Below are 20,625 nucleotides of genomic sequence, written 5' to 3'. Positions count from 1 at the left end.
CAAGAGCCATCCTGGTCCATCAGACCGGTGACAGCCATCCAGGGAACCGGTTTCAGTGGCCACAGATTCCGCGGATCCACCGCAGCGAAGACGAGGTGAGAGAAGGCAGGGACGCTGGATCAGCCGAGCCGACCACAGGTACCAGCCAGGTGCCAATAAGTTCCAGGAAGCGACGTGAGACGAAACGCCGGTGCAGAGGTCGGATTTCTGCTAGAGTGCATTGGAACCTGTTCTGTCTGTGCCAGATGAAAAAGCTAAATATGATTTCAGTTTAATTAACAGCCCGCTGCGTTTTCTCCCACGTTTAAAGCGCTTCTTCTTATGAGATGGGGTCGGGCTGTAATCCAGGTGATGCAAGACTCCAGATAGTAGCAGAGGTGGAAAAAAGTCCTGTCCATCAGCGCTAGTCCGAATATTTTATTTATTTATTTATTTTATTTTTTGTGTGTCCCGTTTGGATCTATAGCCATCAGAATTGTTGTCTTAAGGCCAAGAAAGATGCCAAGCGGATTTATTTTACCAAGTGGATCATCATGGCCTTGCCATATTGGTCCATTTGATTGACCTTTATTATAATTATGAATTTATTTTATTTTCGGTTGCTACAAATGGGACAGACATGACTGGGGGATAGGACAGGGAGAGAGAATGAAAGAAAGAGAGGGAGAGAAAGAAAACCAAAGGGGAGAAGAGACGGTGAGAAGGGGGGAAGAAAGAAAAAACAAACAAACAAAAAAAACAAAACACCTGGATCACCTGTATGGAGAAAAAAAACAGAAGAGAAAGCAAACAACAAAGAGCAACATAATAAAAAAAACAGCACCATCACAATAAACTAGCTAGCAGTAGATATCAGTAGATACTAAATAATAAACGATATTGTGCAACACGCAAGATAGACAGCGCACAATGTGCTTTGAGGCAGCAGCCAAGAAAGCTGTAGTCCGCGTCTGTGAACACCCGTGTGTACACCTGTGTGCATACCTGTGTGGATCAGCATGCTTGCATTCCAAAGGTTTCTCCATGTAACGATCTGCTAGGGAGTGTGGGGAGCCATAGCCCCGTCCCCCAGGGTATGAAGCAGGTATGGAGGAGATCCAGGCCCCAGATATACAGAGGCCCCAGAGTACAAGGACCCGAGGAGGACCACCAAAGGGGGGGAACCGTGCCACCCTCCTGGGAAGAGCTGAGTAGAGCCCCAAAGGAGAGGTCACCCCGCAGCTACGGAGCAGAGGCCAGAGGGGGTTGCAGTGGCGTGCCCGCGGGCTCTGCCAGCAGCCAGCTGTGCCAGAGAGGACCGAGCTTCAGGCCCAGAGGCCTAAAGGCATCCCACCCCCCGGAAGGAGCCCAGCCGGGCCCCGCCAATCAGCCACCAGGAGTGAGCCAGTACATACATGAGAGCCCAGCCCCAGACGACAAGGACCACCAACACACCAACGTCTGAGGGCATCAGCCACCGGCAGGGAGTGTGGTGAGGGGAGATAGGCCTCCGTACTTTAGAGGGCCTGAGATGTACCCAGAGAGGTTGAGTCTAAGACCCAACCTGACATATAGACACAGACAAACAGGCACACGTGGACACAGACGTGCATTCCCACCCCATATGCACAACCAAATACTCGGCACTCACCCAACGTGTAGACAGACACAAATAGACACTGCACAGACAGTCGCACTCCCCAAACATACTCTATATCCCAGGTCCAGGTACCCCCGCCCTCAGAGGGGCAAGCCGCACCTAGACCCAGGAGATGTAACCCTTCTCTCTGGGGTGGAGGCAAGCGGACCACCTCCTTATCTGCAGTAGCGGGGAGGCCCCGCATCCCAGACCCCAGTCTGACGACCAGCACCTCCTCCCAGCCCCCCAGCCCTGACGGCTAACAGAACCGGGGTGAGTGAAGACCTCAAACCTCCCTATGCCCGCTCATATGTAGTGTTGCTGTGTGCTGTTCTAAAGTGCATTTAAAATCAGGAGAGCATGGTACTAGCTTCCTCTCAGAGAGCAGCACGGCTCCTCCCGAAAACCCTCAGTGTCTAAATGCATTTAAAATTGAGGGTAGGGCACCAGCGCCAGAGGTGGGTTGAAGTACACCGACCATCCTCTGGATGCTGTAAAACGTGCCCACCCCCAAGGCCCTATATGTATGTGTTATGGAAGAGTATGAGTAATGTGGATGTCTAGGTTGCAGAATAAAATTGAGGCACAGGCGGCCAGAAGAGGACAGAGGGGGAGTGCCTCCCCTGCACCCTGGTGACATACCTGCACCCAAAGCCCTGCGTGTGTGGGTGGGTGTGGTCGAGAGAGGCAGCTGAGGATGGGGAGGGAAGAAAGGGAGGGGCTGCTTGGGGCCAGCTCCCCCGCTGACCCCAGTAGGCACCCCCACACTCTGGAACCCACCAGGGCAAGGGGGCCCAGGCCCATCCGGACCGGGGCCCGCAGCAGCAGCACCGCCCAGCCCCACAGAGTCCGGGGCAGCCCACCCAACTCCACCCCAGAGAAAACTACACCCACCCCATCATCCAATCATCTCCCAGACTACACAAGACAATAGACACCCAGGTTGAGTTCATTCTCCACCTCTCCTATATCTCTTCCCCCACCTGCAGAGTGAGCTCCTGTAATGAGGAGACCACCTGCAAAGATATAACAAATAAAGATAAAATTGAGGCACAGGCTAGTCCGAATATTTAACAGAGTTTCACGATCGTAGGTCAGTAGAGAGTCAGAGTGGTTCAATAAAAGTGACAAAAACACTAAAAACACGCAGAGCAAAAGTGGATCCGACAAATGAATCCAATAAATGAGGAGGTGAAGGCCTGCAGGCCGGGGTGGAGACAGAGGAGGTGATGTCACTAATGACTTCAGACCAGCTTTCACCTTATTAACATAGTTGTTTGGTCACGTTGTGTTGTAATGAGACACGTACAGTTTGTGTGTTTGTGATCAGTCTTGGTGTTGAGGATTTCTCATGTTCAGCTCCCAACCAACAAAGTTGGAGCTAAAACTCTTCCTGTAGCCACGTGTGCTTTGCATTCTGCAGCAAAGTTCTACAGATGTGCAAAGATCTGGGCGAGCAATGAGCTGTGACATCAACATGAACTTTCTGTTTCCTCCAAAAGTCCACAGCACTTCCTGTTGTTGCTCAGACGTGACTGAGAACTAGAATTGAATAGAACTCTTTGAAATGACTTAGCTTTAGCTGTATGCTAGCTACACTCTACAGTGACTTTCAGCTCAACTTCTTTTGTCACCAGGATGTTTCCCTCAAAGATGCTTGTAGGTGGATCTGACTGTGGCCAATCAACACCTGCGCCTTGCCGCCCTGATCAGATACCCGGCTGGGATGATGAGCTCGCCAAAGGAGAAGACTGAAAGCACTGACACGAGGAAGGAACGAGTCAGAGGACCAGCGAGTGTCAGCAGAACCACTGTTCAGGACGAGACCACAGACATCAGCCACAACTGACGGTGTACTTAGTGAAAACCTCAGACAGCAGAAACCAGAGGAAGAGGAGGAGCAAATAGAGCAGCCATGATGGAAGGACAGGTCTGTACCAGCAGCAGAAAGAGGAAGTGGCTCTATAGATATTTATAGTCAGTCCTCATGCATATGCTGTGCATATAGTAAGTGTCTGTCATGAAGGTGTCACGTGTGCATATCTGTGGTCAGTAAAGCTGATTGTGATTAATAGCTACACTACAGAGTGCCCACAGAGTTGTTGCATTGCTTGTTAGCCTTGTTTAGGGAGGGCTGGGTTTCTTTGGAGCCCCAATTCATTAAAGTTAGTTCAGCACCAAGTGAAAAGAATCCCTGAAGACTCAGCACAGAAAGTGTGGGACAGAAGTTTGCTTTGGAGACATGGACTGAGTTAGAAAACTAGCCAACATGATTTATAACGGACAGTCATCATTAATGATGGAGAACTGAAAGGACATGAAGGCTGCGCTGTGACACTTTTTGATAGCTGGAAACTTTAACTGTCATCAGAAAACATCAAATATTCTGGATCCTCTCTGCAGTGTCTCTTCTTTCCTCTGTGACTTCCATGGATTTTAGCTCAAAGATGTTTTTAAATGACCTCTGACCTCTGCAGTACTGACCTGTACAAAGAGCTGTCAGTCTCAGCTCTTCTCTCCCAGCACTGGTGGAGCAGGTGTAGTTGCTGCTGACAGCCATTGTTGGTTTTCTCAGAGACAGGTGGAGGTCTGAAGTGTTGAGAGCATCAGCTCTCATCGATGTGCGCCGCTGTAACGCTGCTGTTGTCCTCTGAGATCACCAGGTATGAAATCCGAGTACTGACAGGGCAGCAGGGCAGATCTTTCCCCCTCATTCACTTCCATGAGCACAGCCAAGGCATGCTGGGAAACTGAGGACACACCCACAGATGTAGAAATGTCCTGCATGCTGTGGGTTTGTCTCAGAGTCCTCACAGGTGACAAATTAGCTGCAGAAACCCAAGCCAGGTGTCTGACTACTGACACATGGACTCTTCCCATCCAGAGGGAGGATTTAGTCGCACCTTATAATAACTACACAATAGTGAGCATTAGTATGTAGTTTATTAATGGAACCAGACCCAAACTGTTCCTGTTATACCTGACTTTCAGGACCTCCAAGTCTGCACTTATGTTTATTATCAGTTGGAGCCCCTCCTCATTCTTCTTCTTTGGTGCAACCCTGTGAATTTTGGGGTACCCCTTTGGCCCCTCCCCTTTTCTACAATTCCCCTGTGGGAGAGGTCGGTGTCATTTCTTTCCCAACACTGTACAACACACATATAATGTATATTTAGCCACCCTGATGTTTCTGATTGTGTTTTTAGTTCAATTATTGTCATCATTGTGTCTTTGCTAGATGCTGTAAATGTGTAGTACGTGTGTGCCACAGATGTGTTACAGGCACAGTCTATGCTAGCATGAATAGATCATTCTTGCTAGCTTGGAAGTTGTGGTGGGTGGAGCTAACCTTCTTCCCTACTGTTTGCATTTGGTTGTGGGAGCTGCAGCGAGCAAGTTAATGACTTGGAGCTCTTTGTTTCTTTGACCTTTCATTGTCAGACACAACGTAGGAACACGCCGGTTACATTAAGACAGATTTAAACGATCTGGATCAATAAGTTCAGAACATCATCAGTGACAGCAGTTTTATATGTCTAAAGTATGACATCACAGACAGAGCAGTTATTTAGGAGCTGTTATGGTTGTAAATTATAGGTTTATTACTTAGAAAATGATTAATGAAGTATTTAGATAATAATAATGTTTCAGATGATTAACATACAGTATAATTCTGGTTCTATAAATGTTATGAATTTGATTTCTCTGAGGTTTCATAAATACTCATCTCTGACTGTAATTTCTGGTAACTGAGGCACTAGTCGTTATTGTTAGTTAGTGCTTTTGTCTGATCTCAACGAAGGAGACGATTATTCAGACTTTCAGGAGGTTTTAGATGAAACTGAAAGGCCCACAGAACCAAACACGTCTCAGCTGTGATCACACCAGAAACAGACAAACACAAAGTGATCAAACACATACCAAAGCCTACACTGCCATCTAGTGACAGAAACTAGTACTGCTAGACAACCAGGCTGCTTTAAAGCAGGTGATATTTAGGTTGAAAAATAAGAAATAAGTTGATAATAAACATTTTACAAAATCTTTTGGCAGCTGACATCTGGAAGTGAGCTGTTCTTTGGTGGTAATCAACAGTTTATTCTTGTTGGTAATTATGTAATGAAAGGTAGCAGGAAAAGTCACACACACACACACGCACACACGTGGCTGACAACAACAACTACAGACACGTCTGTGACTGCGACGAACACCTGAGTGTAAGACGAGGACTGAATATGATACAGTAACAGTCAAATATGAATGTGGGTAACAGAGCATGATCATGTATTATACATATATCAGAAATATGTGACATTTACCAGCATGTCAAATCTATCTGAACATGAAACCAGTGTTAAAACCATTTCAGTCTCAGTCAGTGTTAGCTAACAACATCAAGTGTCTTCATGTGACTGTTGTCTAATGTTCAAATGTAGATAACACCACCTGCACCACCCTGTTCCACAGCACAGCCCTATCATGTAGGCTTGGCTGCAGCACATATTAGCAGCTGCAGTGACATCAGCTTTCTGTGCAGCACTAGACAGGAGATCCCGCTCCATAGTGTCATCACATCTACAGACTGTTACATGTTGTCACCTGGTAATAAGAAGCTGCACACAGCTCCAAGATTAGCAGGCTGAAGGAAAAACAAATGAAAGTTACAGTAAACTAAATGCATAAAACATGTGTTGCATTACAGATATTTCTATATTTAAGGTGGGATGGGCTCATCCACCCACTCTCACACCATCATATCACCATCCTGGGTTAGTGTCTTGGTCTCAGGGCACAACATCAGCACAGTCTTGGCTTGGCTGAGGTAGCTGAGTGGTTCTTGTTGTCCCTGACAGCTGCAGGGACAGTGCCATCAGCCATGCAGCAGCACAATGACTGCTCAAAGTCAGTGTGGCTCAGTCTACTCTAAACATTCTCCTAAAGTGGCTGCAAGCTGGCTGTACATGCACTGTGTCCAATACTCCCAGTACGTGCACCTGCAGATGATATCCACAGAGCTCTGAGTGTCACAGAGTGGGCCTGTGCTCAGCTCACTCTGCCCCATTGAGTTCTACTTACAGAGTTTTACAAGTGTGAGGAAAGTTATATATACAAGTTGGTGGCTGATAAGTTCTTGTAGTGACACCTGACCCCGTGGTTCTTATTAGTTAATAGTAGCTTAGAGCATCTGCATCAATCATAAAAGCACCAAGTTTGTGGGTCTCTGCAAGTAAGTCCCTGTAATGTTGACCAAGCCTTAGATACTAGAAACATCTGTCATCACCAGCAGATGAAGCTGCCCTTAAAGCAGGACCTCACTTTAAACCTGACAAAAGAATTTGCTGTTAGCATACTATGGTTATATGTCTCCCTCTCCTGTCTCTCACCTGTCTGCCTGGGCGGAGCTCAGCTGGGCTCCGCCCTTGGCCCACGCACCTGCCGTGAATCTACCTGATGACCTGGACTCCTGGGCAATTTAAGCTGAGGCTCAGAAGGCTTCTTCGCTGGGTCGTGGACTTACTCTCGTCAGCACAGCCCGATAAACCCTGTTTGTCGTGTGATGACTCTGTTTATACTCACCGCAGTTCTCTTGTGCTCAGGTTCTCGCACTCGTCCGTGACCCCGATCTGTTTCCCTGGTGGCGTGGAGTGAGTGTGCTGAAAACAAATACGAGAGGAGCGAGTGAGCGGAGCATGTGTTGGACTTTGTCCCTTTCCCCCTGGACCATTGCACATCCTGCCCTGTACACGTGGGGTTTGGTAAATAAATGTACGACTGCCGTTCTAGTTCAGCTGCTCTGCGCCTGTGACAGGTGCAGTTATTATATAACATTTTATTATTGTGTTGTATTATCATCCATTCACCTCTACTTTTCTTGCATTGCATCACATAGTCAGCATAAATATGTTTTTTATTGAATGATGAAAGTCGGATGGATTTAATGACCCTTGTTGAGAGAGGTGGGACAGAGAGAGGCAGAAGCCCCCCCCCCCCCCCCCTCACCTCTTATTGGCTCTGAGAGAAATAGAAAGGTATCAACATTTAGGCTGTTGTGTTTACAATGATATGAAGTGCTATTAGTAAATCATCTTCATTCTGAATCAGAAGTTTAATGAATATGTTGAATGAGGATAATTGACATGACTTAAATGTGTAGATGTTGTGTGTAGATGTGCCTCAGCTTTGCCCTTGAGAGATTAGTGTGTGTGTGGCTGCAGGAATGTTGGAAGATAAGAAATGTGCCAGAACTCCATCCTGATAAAAGACAGGATATTAAGAGTTAACAACAGAGTCATAATTCATATGTGATTGTGCTGATAGTTAATCCTGCTTAACTGACTGAAACTGTTTAGAACACAATCAGGTACAAGTTTAACCAAAGCAACGAATAAGAAAATCTGTTAATAACTCTGTAGGCCCCACACTGGGAGTCTGTGTGGAAAGGATGGAGGAGCAACTAATCTAACATTAACATGGAAATCAAATAAATTATACTGAATATATTTTTACTGGGAAGAAAGTTTTCCTGTGTATTTGAATCAAAAAGACATGATGTGGATGTTCATGTGAAAATGAGCTGATGGTGAATCTAACTGAAGATGAACTGCATGGGTTGAGTGATGCTTCATAAAGTGAAGTATATTCATATGCACCCAAATGTTCATAATGGAATTTTCTATGTTAAGAAGAAAATGAAATGAAGTGATTTTGAAGGCTAAAGTCAGACACAGAGAGGATGAACGTTTATGGTTAGTTGCTCGAGTTCTTGCGATGAGCAGGAGACGTCATCTGAAGACTCGTCCCGTGAGTCCACAGTTTGACAGAAATTCATAGAAATTCTATCAGGATAAGATAGAAGATCTTTATTGTCACTGTTACCAGAACAATGAGTAGTTTGGCATCTCTCCATTGGCAGCTTGTATCTGTTTACATTCAGATTCTTAGGATAATAGAAGAAGATAAATAAGAACAAGAACAAGTTTCAGAGGTACCTACACAGGGAATGTGTGTAACGCACAATAAATGACATATCTAAACAAAAGGATCTGCACGTACAGAAACAAATCTATAGATATATGTGCAGGTACAGTGTAAAGACGAGGATCAGTTCAGTATAAGGTGCTGTGTGATTGGTGGGATTGCACATTGAGTAAGCTGTAGGAATGCTGGTTGCTGCTGTAGAAGAATACAGTTCTATAAATAGAGGTACGAATTCTACTGTAATGAATACTAGTTATAAATAAATATAGTGCAAGTGTCCATGAGTGTTAACTGTTTGTCTTTGACCTGTTGGACCTGTAGAGTTTACCAGAGGGAAGGTGGGAAAGTGAGTGTCCAGGGTGCGAGGGCTCCTTGATGATGATGCTGGCTTCCTGCTGAAGTCTGCCAGTACAGATGTCTGTGTGGGGGGTCAGTGAGGTGCCGATTGCCCGCTCTGCTGCCCTCACCTGCAGTTTCCTCTTGTCCTCCACAGTGCAGCAGTTGAAGCAGAGTGTGCAGCAGGAGGTCAGAAGGCTCTCGATGGTGGAGCAGTAGAAATTAATTAGCAGGCTTTGGGGCTTGACATTGCTTCCTGAGGAAGTGCAGCCTTTGTTGTGCTTTCCCTACCTGGTGGGAGATGTTTGTGGACCAGGTGAGGTCGGCCGAGATGTGGACTCCGAGGAACTTGAAGCTCTCCACCCTTTCTACCTCCTCCATCAATGTAGAGGGTGGAGTGCTCAGATGGCTTTGTTCTGCTGAAGTCGATTATCATGTCCTTGGTCTTGGCTGTGTTCAGATGCAGGTTGTTGTCGTCACACCATCGCTTCAGATGCTGAACCTCCTCTCTGTAGCTGAATCATCGCTGTTGTCCATCAGTCCTATGATGGTGGTGTCATCAGCACATTTATAATGGTGTTACTGGTGTGGACTGGAGAACAGTCATGGGTGAAAAGTGAGTATGAGAGGGCACTGAGGACACATGTTCAGAGTGAGGGTGGAGGAGGTGTGGCTCCCATCCTGACGTTCTGGGGTGTGTTGCTCAGGAAGTCCAGTATCCAGCTGCACAGTGAGCTGCTGGGTCCTAAGTTGCTGAGTTTATTAACCAGTTTGTGGGCTTGAACTGTGTTGAAGGCAGAGGTAAAGTCCACAAACAGCATTCTCACGTACGTGTTTCCTACTGTCCAGATGTGTGAGGGTTGTGTGAAGAGCTGTAATTATGGCGTCCTCTGTCCACCTGTTTGCCTTCTACAGACTGTTTGTGTTTGAGTTTGTTTGTGTGCGATTGTCCTTGTAGCCAGTGAGTGTCTTGATCCCCGCCACATGTTTCTGGAGTGGTTTGTGTTAAAGTGTTCCTCGATGCGCTGTTTGAATATGCGTTTGGATTCTTTGATGCCTTTAGATTAGACGCCTCTTTGTAGGTTTGTTGGTCTCCTGATCTGAAGGCGCTGCTCTCAGTAGAGCTTGCACCTCACTGTTGAGCCATGGCTTCTGCTTTGGGAACACTTTCACAGTCTTTGTTGTTGTTACACTCTCAGTGCAGATGTATGAGGGTACAGATGTGTGGCCCTCCAAGTCTCCATCTCATTTATTTCCCTTTCCTTGTACAACTGTTAGTTCATGCTGGTTTAAATGAGTCCTAAACTTCATTGTATGTGACATTAAACATCTTAAATGTAACTTTCTGTAGCAAAGAAAGCTGCAGGAGCCCAGGTTTCATCTTCACACACATCAGGAGCAGCTGCTCCATCACAAACACCACAGAAGAAGAACAACACTGGATCAGATTTACTGTAACTGGCTGTTTTTATCTGGATTTATCTGACAGGGACAGAGTTCATGTTCATGGACATCAGGATAAAAACAGAAGATGGAAACCTGCAGATTTGAGCTGCTCATGTGTCGTCCCTGGGCAGGTCACATGACTCCATCCAACACACAAAGACACACAGACACACAAGAAAAGCCAGAGAAACAAAGACAAATCCAAACAATCCATCATACTGAGTCAAAGTGATCACAGGTCTGCTTTGTTGGAGCCTTCAAAGTGTCACATGTGGACTGTTCCTTTATTACTACCACTGAAGGCCACGCCTCTCTGGTCATGTGATCATGTGGTTTGTAGGAACGCTCCTCTTCCTCAGAGGATCTACCTGTGCTTCCTCTCCTCCACCTGTTACAGTGAGGGAACGTCCTCCATGATGGAGGAGCTGCTGGAAAGTGCTGAGAGTTTCCTCCAGAGTGAGACCTCTGACACAGTTCAGAGGATCTACGGCAGCAGAGACCTTCATGAGACTAAAAGTCTCAAACACACAACAACAACATCACACTGACTCCAGTCTGACATCACTGATCAATAATCAGACAGATCAAACTGATTGATAAGCCATCACGACCACAACAACTGTGAAAATAGTTGGATGGACGTTGCTGCTCAGTCACAGCTGCCTGGTCAATGTTTTTCATTAGCAATTTAGCAAAGTTGATGATGGTGATGAGTGTCTGTGTGAGTGAAAGAGACAGATTTTGTGTTATAACCAGAGATGGGCAGTAACGCGTTAGTTACTGTAATCCGATTACTTTTTTCAAGTAACGCGTAAAGTAAGGGATTACTATTGCAAAAACGGTAATTAGATTACCGTTACTTTCCCGTAGGAACGCTGCGTTACTGCGTTACTAAAACCGTGATTTTTTTGCGAGAGTGTCTCACGACAGTGACGTAAGCGAGTGCGACGTTAGTGACAGCAGCTGTGTGCAGATCAACAATGGATCATATATCGAGTGCAGAGAGAGTATGAGCGTGCAGCGTTTAAAGCGTGGAAGTACTGACCTTACTTTGAGTTTGATTCCATAAAAAGTGACAAAAACATTAGTGTCCGTTGTGCGTGGGAAGAAAACTTCTTTTTACAGCGAAAAAAACCCCTAAACTTCAAAGCAAGCACCGAGTAGCTACGACGTAATGGGAAACTCACAGAGAAACTCGCGGATTCTTCAACTGACCGCGGCACACCTGCACCAGGGTAAACCTCCGCCTACCCCACTCCTGCTTTACAGGTGAAAATAGAGCAACAGGACCGCTGAGTCTGTGACTTTATTTATTTTCTGCTGTGTTTTACTTGCATCTATTTGAAAGACTGAGTGTAAACACAAAAAATATTTTATTTTATGTGCTGGAATGTGCAGAAAATAGGTTTAAATGTTAAACTAATTTATTCAAGTCAGAGAATGTTGCAGATAATTTAATGTTTGCTTGATGCATAAAGTTAAAAGATTAAAACTGATAAAACAAGTTAAAAAGAGACTTTTCCATTTGATTACATTTTGTATGATGGATTATGTAGAAAAAGTAGAATTGGACTGAAAGATCTATCACTTTATCACCTATTCAGGTTGTAAATCATGTTTTTAAAAAGTAACTAAGTAATTAATTACTTTTGAAAATAAGTAAAATAAGTAAACACAGTCATTATCAGGGTGTTGTTTTTCGGCTCCAGCCTCGAGACCGCCGCTGGCGCCAAAGGGGTATCCACATGAAGTGATGGTGCTTTTTACTTTAGTGCGAACAGCTCATATATGAATTTCAAAGCAGTTCTACAGTCCAACACTGGTCTCTCAATCTCCCGTTGGAGAGTCGCGAGCTTCGCCATACTTGCGTTCTGTGATGTTGTCATTTCTTGTGCTCAAGGAGCCAATTTCTGAGAACTCACGGCAGTGTGCCTCCCCGAGATGTCATCCAATTTGTGCTCAGAGATGTTATTCCGAGCTAGCCCTTCCGAGATGTATCCAGTCTGCAGTCAGAGATCTTATTCTGAGTATTTTCAGCTGCTCTGCTCCCAGGCTGTGGAACTCTCTGCCCCCTGAAATAAGAAATATTGGTTCTCTCCCCCAGTTTAAATCCCAACTCAAAACTCATCTGTTCAAATCTGCATACTCACTGTGAATCCACTGTTTGTTCATTTTATCTTGTGCTTTAATTTTATTGTTCTTATTCTGCCATTGTTTTACTAAGTCTTTTATCCTATTGTAAAGTGTCCTTGGGTGACTTGAAAGGCGCTCATAAATAAAATTTATTATTATTATTATTATTGTCATGCAACCTGGAGAGTTATCTATCAGCAGTAGACATTTAATTATATTAGTAACATTTAATAATAAGTGTATGTTCAGTTTCCGTGCTTTAGTTGCTGAGAGATATTGACGTGTTTTGTCTTCAGAGAGAGGTTGATTATCTTCGAGGCCTGTTTTTCAGAATAAGATGTACATGGAGATGAAGCTGTGAAATTTTCAGCCAAAACATGGCCTGGTTATGGTTCCAGTTATGTTAATCTATCATTTTGCTCCAGCCGCTGTGCTCGTGGTGGGGGTTGATCCAGGTTCGTGTCACCTGTACTAACACACTAAGACATTTATTTAATATCATTGTCATCACTGCTCAATAACACTTTCATTCTGATTTATCTATCCACATTTTAACACGTCTCTTTCATCATTCATTCTAGTCACATCAGCTGATTTTCTTCAGGCTGCCTGCACACTCTCACTTCCTGTTCTACACACACACACAGCGCTTCTTACACACACACACACACTCTTCACATCACTGCGTTCCTCAGTTTTCTACACCCCAGTTTGTCCTTTTAACCCCCTCTTTTTCGCATTTCCTTTTGATCCTAATTTAAATATTCCCATGCCTTCTTTTTCCAATTCCTCCTGTTCTTCTTTAATTCTTCTTTAAATTTTGTGCAATTGTCATAATGATTTTACTTAATGATACTCTTTCCCTTTGGTATTTTCAGCATTTCTTTTACTTCCCTTTTTGCCTCTTCACCCTCTGTTTTTGGCACTTTTCCCCAAGCAGTCACAGAGACTGCCTCTCCTAGCTTCTCCATTTCTTTAGTGGCTGTCTTCCACCCAGAGCCACTATCTCCCCTTCCTCTCTCACCTTCACGGCCCACTGCCTTCTCCTCTCCTATGTGACATGGTGGCTTTCACATTCCACTCCACACACACACACACACACACACACACACACACACACACACACACACACACACACACAACCTTTGATAGAAGTAACTAGTGTGTGTGTGTGTGTGTGGGGGGGGGGGGGGGGGGGGGTCAAGATGTGACCCTGTGAAGACTCCCCAAAGCTGGTGCCAGGAGTCTAGCGGTCCATCTAAACATAAGGCTCTTAGCCCAAAGCTGACACAGCTACGTTTATCCTACCATAAAACAATAAGAGCAGGTACGACCTCTCCCATGCTCCCAGGATGTGGGTGTGAATGCCAGAACACTCTGGAATGCACACAAAGTCTTTGCAGACAACTAAGGATCAACCCTCTACCAACATGACATTGATTATAAAACTCTAAGCATATATGAGTAGATATTTCTAAGCATGAATGACAATCAACAATACAAATCTAACAGATCCTGGTGTTATTTGTCTCTCAGAAACAGTTCATAACTTCAACTCATCCATGTGACCTAAAAGGTAAACCTGTTTCTCCATCACAGCTCTGATGATTCAGTAAGGACATCTCCTGGTTTCATCTTCATGTTTCCCTCTCAACAGATAGAGGGAGAAGAAGATGCAGATGTGCAGCGTAAAGACACAGGAATAACTCCAGCTTTGTGTCTTTTTCATTGTAGCTGAAGTCCGGGACAAACTGCGTTCCTTTTCAGCTCAATACGAAACGCGTAATATTTTCTCTGAATACGAGATGATTCCTTTTGTACTGGACGGTAAAAAGGCCAGCCTCCACCACTTGCTAATGTTACTAAATCTGTGGAAGCTCTGCCACAGCCACCACCAAACAATTTTACACATCTGCTAACCAGAACGCTGTTTACTCCCATGTGACATCATTCCCAGGTCTGTGTTCCGATTTCCAAGGTAAGTCGAACGCAACACACGAAGTAACGAATAACGAGCCAATCTAAATCCCAGTAAGGATCAACGCGTTCCTGATTTTGGCATAATAACTAGTTACCGTGCTCGTTACCACAATAACGTAGTTACTGTAACGCGTTACTTAATAACGCATTAGTCCCAACACTGCTTTTAACAATACTAGAATGCCAGACATCAAGCTGTAGTTCTTAATGAACGTCTCTTGCTCTGTGCTATTCTAGGGTGGTTTGGGGGTCCTCAATTCTCAGGTTACCAGCCTAGGACCCCAGACGCTGCTGGTCCGCCGCTGCGTCCAGCCATCGGTGGGGGAACCAACCCCAGGACAAAATTTGTCCCGTTAGACCTGCAGTTCTTAACAAAAGTCTCTTGCTCTAGTGCCCAGACACTGGAAGAATTTTGCATGAGTGCCGTTTAAATTAGCGAACAGATGAATTAGGGTTCATCCAAATGCACACTTGGATGCAACAGGTGGTGCTTACCTTTAAGATTCTGTTAGACCTGTCCTCTGTTCGCCTCGTTTCACGACCCCATGATTACGATCTAATTCGTGTCTCTCAGCCATTTTGGATCCGGGTCACAGGCACCAATTATCGACCCCAATTCCTTTGTCCTCAGGCTTTTCAGAGAAGACGCAAACTCAGTGTAATCAAAACATATGCAATCACTTTATTCAATACAGTCTTCTTCAGTAACACCTTCAGGAAGGGAGATGTGCACAGCGTGAAAGCCTTCTGCAGATCTACTGCATTACTGACAGGATGAGAGTGATATACTCTGCACCCCCACTCCTCACGGACACAACAGGAGACGACCTTCAGGTCATCATCTAGCAGCACAAACATGAGCTACATTCTCTGAAAAGTCTGCACTAAAGCTCCTGTTTATCACAGTTTCATTTCGCCAGGAAATGTAATGACCTAAAGCACAGTATACTTTATATATATATAAACCCTTAAAGCCGGCCTTTAATATTACCCTTTAATATTACGCTTTAATATAGTCTTTAATATATACTTATCAAATAGGCAATTGGATTGTATTTTATAAGAGTTCCCAATAATATTTCAGTGTATTAGCTGCACTGTTATTTACTTAAGTTCAGTTTCCCCCCCTGATAATGCAGGATTTTATCTGAGGGTTTTTTCTTTTCCTTTTCTTTCTTTCTTTGTTTAATAAAATGACTCATGTGTTAATCAAATCAGAACACTGTTAAAACATGTTGTGAAATTCTTTATTTCTAATATTGTAAACTTGTGCCTAAACTTGACATTTCTGACATTTTCTCCAATAAAACTGTTGCATTTATCTCTTTGGGCTTGCCAGAGATTTCTTTTCTTTTATGAACATGCACACAAGGAAATTTAATTTGTCATTTATTACTGAACTCCATTTGTCATAGAGGATCTCAGCTCTATCCCCTTGCAAGTTTTTTGGTTCTCTGAAAAAGTGCAAATGTTAAGACATTTTGTAATGCAAGCTAAAAATACTCAATAAATTTATGTTGTCTGTCTTGTGTTTTTACAAGTGTAATTGCTTATTTCTAACACATTTTCTTTTAATATCCAATTCAAAACACAGTAGTTTTGGCTATTACAAGAGTTTGGGTGTATTTTAAAGCTTTTAGTCCTATTAGCTTAAAATGCTTAACATTTTAAAACTAATTATTAATTCCTAAAATGTATTGAGGTAGATTTGTACTTGAAAGTCAAAAGATCACGTAGAGAGTACCCGTCATGGGCGGGGTCTGTGACCCAGTGTTTGAGTGTTTATATATTTTGGTATTCATCTGTGTCCTAGTTTAGTTCAGCTAGTTCATTCTGAGGTTGCTGTTTAGTCCTTTGTTTCTTATTTGTTTATGTCATCTCCTCCTGTATTCAGTCTCCCTGGTCCGTGCGTCTACCTGTCATGCGTCATGTCTGCGTGGTTATGTTCAGTTCAGCTCACGTCTAATCCCCATGTTTCCTGTTTTACTTTGAAAGTCTGTGTCTAATGTCAGTGTATGTAGTTTCACGTTCCCTGTCCTGTCTTTAGGTTCATGTGTATCATGTATCCCTTGATCATCCCTCATGTATATTTAGTCTCTGGCTGTCTCCCAATTCAGGGTCTGCAGCCTTAAAAGCCGCATTTTAAGGCCGATTACGTCACAGCGGCGCGACGAAGGCTGTCCCAATTCAAAGGCTGCTCGAAATGCGGCCCTCAAATGCGTCCTTCATTTCCCTGAATTTTAAGGCTGTGGCAGTGTAGACTTTGTGGCCCAATATATCCCAGAATGCATAGCGCGGCGGTGGGTGTGGATAAATTTGCAGAAAAAAACGGCAGATGAGGGGCGCCCGAAGAGTGAACTTTAAGTACTGAATATTATGTCACTTATTTATGTGCAAATGTTTAATAACGAAGAACATTAAACATTCCTGTTGGCCACATGTCGGCAAAGTCATGTGACATCAGTGACGTTTGTACTAACTTGGTTTTAAAGCCTTTACTTTAAAATATACGCCGTTCAATAGCTGAGCTTAATCTCACAGAGAATGATCAAAGCTCATGTAGAAACAAACACATGAACAAAAGATTTTCTCCTTCATCTCTGTCACACAAAGCTGTATGACACGTTTCCAGCTGTTAGTATCATGGTTGCTAGGCAACCTGGGCAGCGCGACGGAGGCTTTTTTTTTTTTTAACTTTATTGACAAACAACAGTATCAGCGCAACGGAGGCTAGACCGTCCCATTACACAAGCCTCGCACTTCCGGCCTTAGCGGTCTTTGAGTACGCGGCCCTTGAGGATCGTTGAGGCTGCAGACCCTGGATTGGGACACAGCCTCTGTGTTTCATTCAGCCTGTGTCGCGTCGTCTGTGTTCCCACCCTCCATGTTTTCACGGCCAGTCTTTGCAGTCATCGTCATAGTTCTCTGAGTCTCCATAGTTTATCACAGTATTAGTTTCCCAGTTTAGTTATAGTTTAGTTTAGTCACTGTGCTTCTGCCTTCTTTAACCTCTATGTTGTCGGCCATAATAAAGGCTCGCTTTCAATTTAAATTCACTCCGTCTCCTCACCTGTGTTCGCACCTGGGTCCACCGCACACACCACCGCACGGCCTGCCTCCACAGACCGCGACAGTACCAAACCAAAAATGTGGATATAACAAAAAAACATTTATCAGTGTAACTTAAATTTTTTTATCCAAATCAGCTACATAAATTATGTTTATTTAACTTGTTTTTTTGTTTGTTTTAGTTACTTAAAATATTTTATGTAATCAGTTTCACCAAAAGTTTTGAGTTAAATTAACGCATTGGGTTTTACAGTGTGGATTTTCAACTACTTTTTTGTTGCAATTTTTTAATTTATCAGTGACAGAATAAAAAATCATAGCATCAAAATAAAAACTGGTAAACTTGAACAAATTTCAGGAAGGATATTACTGAAGTCAGATTGGATGTGAAGGAACGTACTAAGATGTAAAACTAGAAGTACAAATATCTTACGCCCACAAATAAACTGACTGCAACAAAGGGTCCAGTATTTTGTTTCTAACAGCTGGCAGTGCATATAAAACACCAGGACACCACCACAAGGTAATAGCGGTGATGTACTGATGTAGGTTATCGTCGACATCATTGACTCTACAATGATTCAGCACAGAATTTTAAATCGGGCCAAACTCCCAGCATGTGTCGGGTTTGATCTCTGTTCTGGAAACACAACTGTGACATGACTGTGTTTGATTTTCTGCTGTCAGTATGAGATAATGGCAATTAAAACACACAAAGAAACTAACTCTGCTGCTTAATCATCGATTTATTATGATATATTATTAGAATGAAATGACAGAATGGAATCACATTGAATTTTGAAATCAGAAGAGAGAGAGATCCAAACAACATTATTGTTTAGTGTATCTGGATTTTGGATTTACAGACAGATGAAAAATAATCCCAGCAGGTGATTAACTTCCTGTTTTACTTCTGAAAAAATAAAGAAAAAGCTACAAGACAGCCCAAACAGGAAGTTTGCAGCTGGTACACCTTTCACATGGAGAAAAGCAGATGACCTCTGAAGCTGGTATGATAATTGTAATCATCAAATATCCTTGCACCAGCCCAGAGGCGCACATACACCTGATCTTGAGCATCTAGAAGCAGTGAGCCACCATTAGAGGCACTTGGAGAAAGTGTTGTCTGATGTTCCCATGCCGTAAAAATGAGCTCTTTATTCATGAACAACCTAGCAGCTGTAGGATATGCATTGTCTCCGTGTCCATGCAGGGTCAACTCAAAGTTGTAGACTCCTCTGACTGGTGCAGTGAAAATACCTGTGGGACATTTGTTTTTGCCATATTACATGAAAAATCAGCTGTTAGAACATCTGGAACATCAACAAAGCAGAGAAGTGACATTGAGTGTTATTACCTGTGTAGGGGTTGTAGGCATTTCCAATGTTTGTGACAACGCGTTTGAAGATCAGAGTAGTCTCTGTGTTAAATGGTCCAGTATAAGTTCCACCACCTTGCTCCACCAGAGAGGCTGAGAACACCACCTGTCGGGCTGAGAGAGAGAAATGTCATTATTTTAAACTTCCTGTTTTACAGTTATACCTCCTTTGTACAGGCTGTGAATTCAAATACTACACGTTACACAAACCCCATTTGGTAAATGCGTTACTTTGATATAGTCTTGAAATATTAGTTTATGTAGATATCATGTTGAAGAAATGTCATCGTGTTCACTGCACTAAAAACAGACTGTTGTGAAACTGTAAGTTAATGATTCTTCAGTTTGTCAGCAGCACAGAAAATACAGAGAGTGATAGTCTAATATTTAGACGAGCTTTGTGCTGTTTCATGTTTATCTGTTTTACATTATTGTGAAGCACGCTTTTACCGTGTTAAGAGTGCTATATACATCAATAAAGTAAATTAAAGTAACAGTGTGATGGGTCACCACTGCTCCACCTTCACTCCTTTTTTAAGGCGCTGACTCCATTTTAATTCCTGTACTTCACTAATAATTCGATTAACTTATGTAAGCCTTCTTAGATTATCAATCGTATTTACCACTATTAACAGTTAATATTCTTTATATATAAAACATTTGTCTAATGAATTCTAAACTAGAAGCCGATTATTGCCAGCATGGGCACATCAGGATGTGCCAGTATCACCAATACTTCATCAACATGATTAGAGAGGATATTTGGAGCAGCATGTGACATCAGCTCCCATTAAACACTTCAGATGTCATGGTCCGGGGTGTGCGGCTGCAATTTTCAGTCAGGCTCCTGAGTCTACCTGGGATCCGCCCCTGGGCAGGGCCACCTCCAGTTTCTCACACCTGGAGCTGATTTGCAGCCAATCAACCCAGATTGATTTAAGCCTCCCACTGACCTTCATTCACTGCCAGTTTGTCATCAATCCATGTTGGTAGCTGGCTCTCATGTTTCAAGCTCCCTTTGTGAATAATCTTGATAACCTTACTTTCTTATGCTGTAGTTCCTGGATTCACCTTCTCTCAAACCTCTGGCTCACGCTTCTCTCTCGGACTCAGGATAACAAACCACCATTTTTGAAATCACTCGATGCCTCACCTGCCTGCCCGCTGCCACCACTCTATCAGCAACCTCTAGATCTCACCTCAGGTCAGCCTTTCCACATTGCTCAGCTCACCCTCCACTCATGGCTCTTTTGCTCCTCCTGCAAAGTGACTGCTAACTGCCCTGTTCCAGGCTGCATCTCAGGCCCATTTCCCCTTTCTAGTTCCACGTCCCCCTAGCCATGTTACCCAGGCCACGCCACGTCAAATTCTACCTTTCACTGCTTTTTGTTCTTGACACATTTTCTAAGACTGAGTATATTGTAAAGCTACCTGCCTTCTCTGTCCTGGGTTTCTGCACCTCAGTCCAGTTTTGGTACTGACCACTCGGTCCCGTGACATCAGACCGTGGTCCTGCATTGCCTGCTCTATATGTTGCTTCATATCATGATTTATGTGAAGAAATGAAGCAGTTTTATTTCAAAGTTGTTATCCCTGCTGTCTCTTCAGTCTCTTTCTCTCACTCCATATAAAAGACAAGTTATTGAAGATGGAACCAATAACTATGCAATTCAAATGCATGACAAAA

At 43.7% G+C, this 20,625-nt stretch overlaps 1 protein-coding gene and 1 pseudogene across 3 annotated transcripts in view; one reads left to right on the top strand and one right to left on the bottom strand.

The window, feature by feature from the left end:
* LOC309702919 (NACHT, LRR and PYD domains-containing protein 12-like) overlaps positions 1-20,625 on the top strand; it is a 184,289-nt pseudogene that overhangs the window by 76,727 nt on the left and 86,937 nt on the right. The gene's annotated exons all lie outside the window — the stretch shown is intronic.
* LOC309702933 (complement C1q tumor necrosis factor-related protein 3-like) overlaps positions 1-20,625 on the bottom strand; it is a 39,996-nt gene that overhangs the window by 18,708 nt on the left and 663 nt on the right. The window contains exons 3-4 of one of the 2 annotated variants that reach the window (XM_082527584.1): positions 18,918-19,052; positions 18,299-18,820 (exon numbers count right to left, since the gene is read on the bottom strand). The exons of the other annotated variant lie outside the window; for it this stretch is intronic. Of the exons in view, the coding sequence (XP_082383710.1) occupies positions 18,537-18,820; positions 18,918-19,052 (419 nt within the window). The 3' untranslated portion in view covers positions 18,299-18,536. Of the gene's footprint in view, positions 1-18,298; positions 18,821-18,917; positions 19,053-20,625 lie in introns of those variants that run through there. 2 annotated transcript variants of the gene reach the window in all.

Source organism: Aulonocara stuartgranti (genome assembly GCF_965226115.1).
Source record: "Aulonocara stuartgranti genome assembly, chromosome: 3".
NCBI lineage: Eukaryota > Metazoa > Chordata > Actinopteri > Cichliformes > Cichlidae > Aulonocara > Aulonocara stuartgranti.
This window is presented reverse-complemented; position numbering and strand designations above follow the sequence as displayed.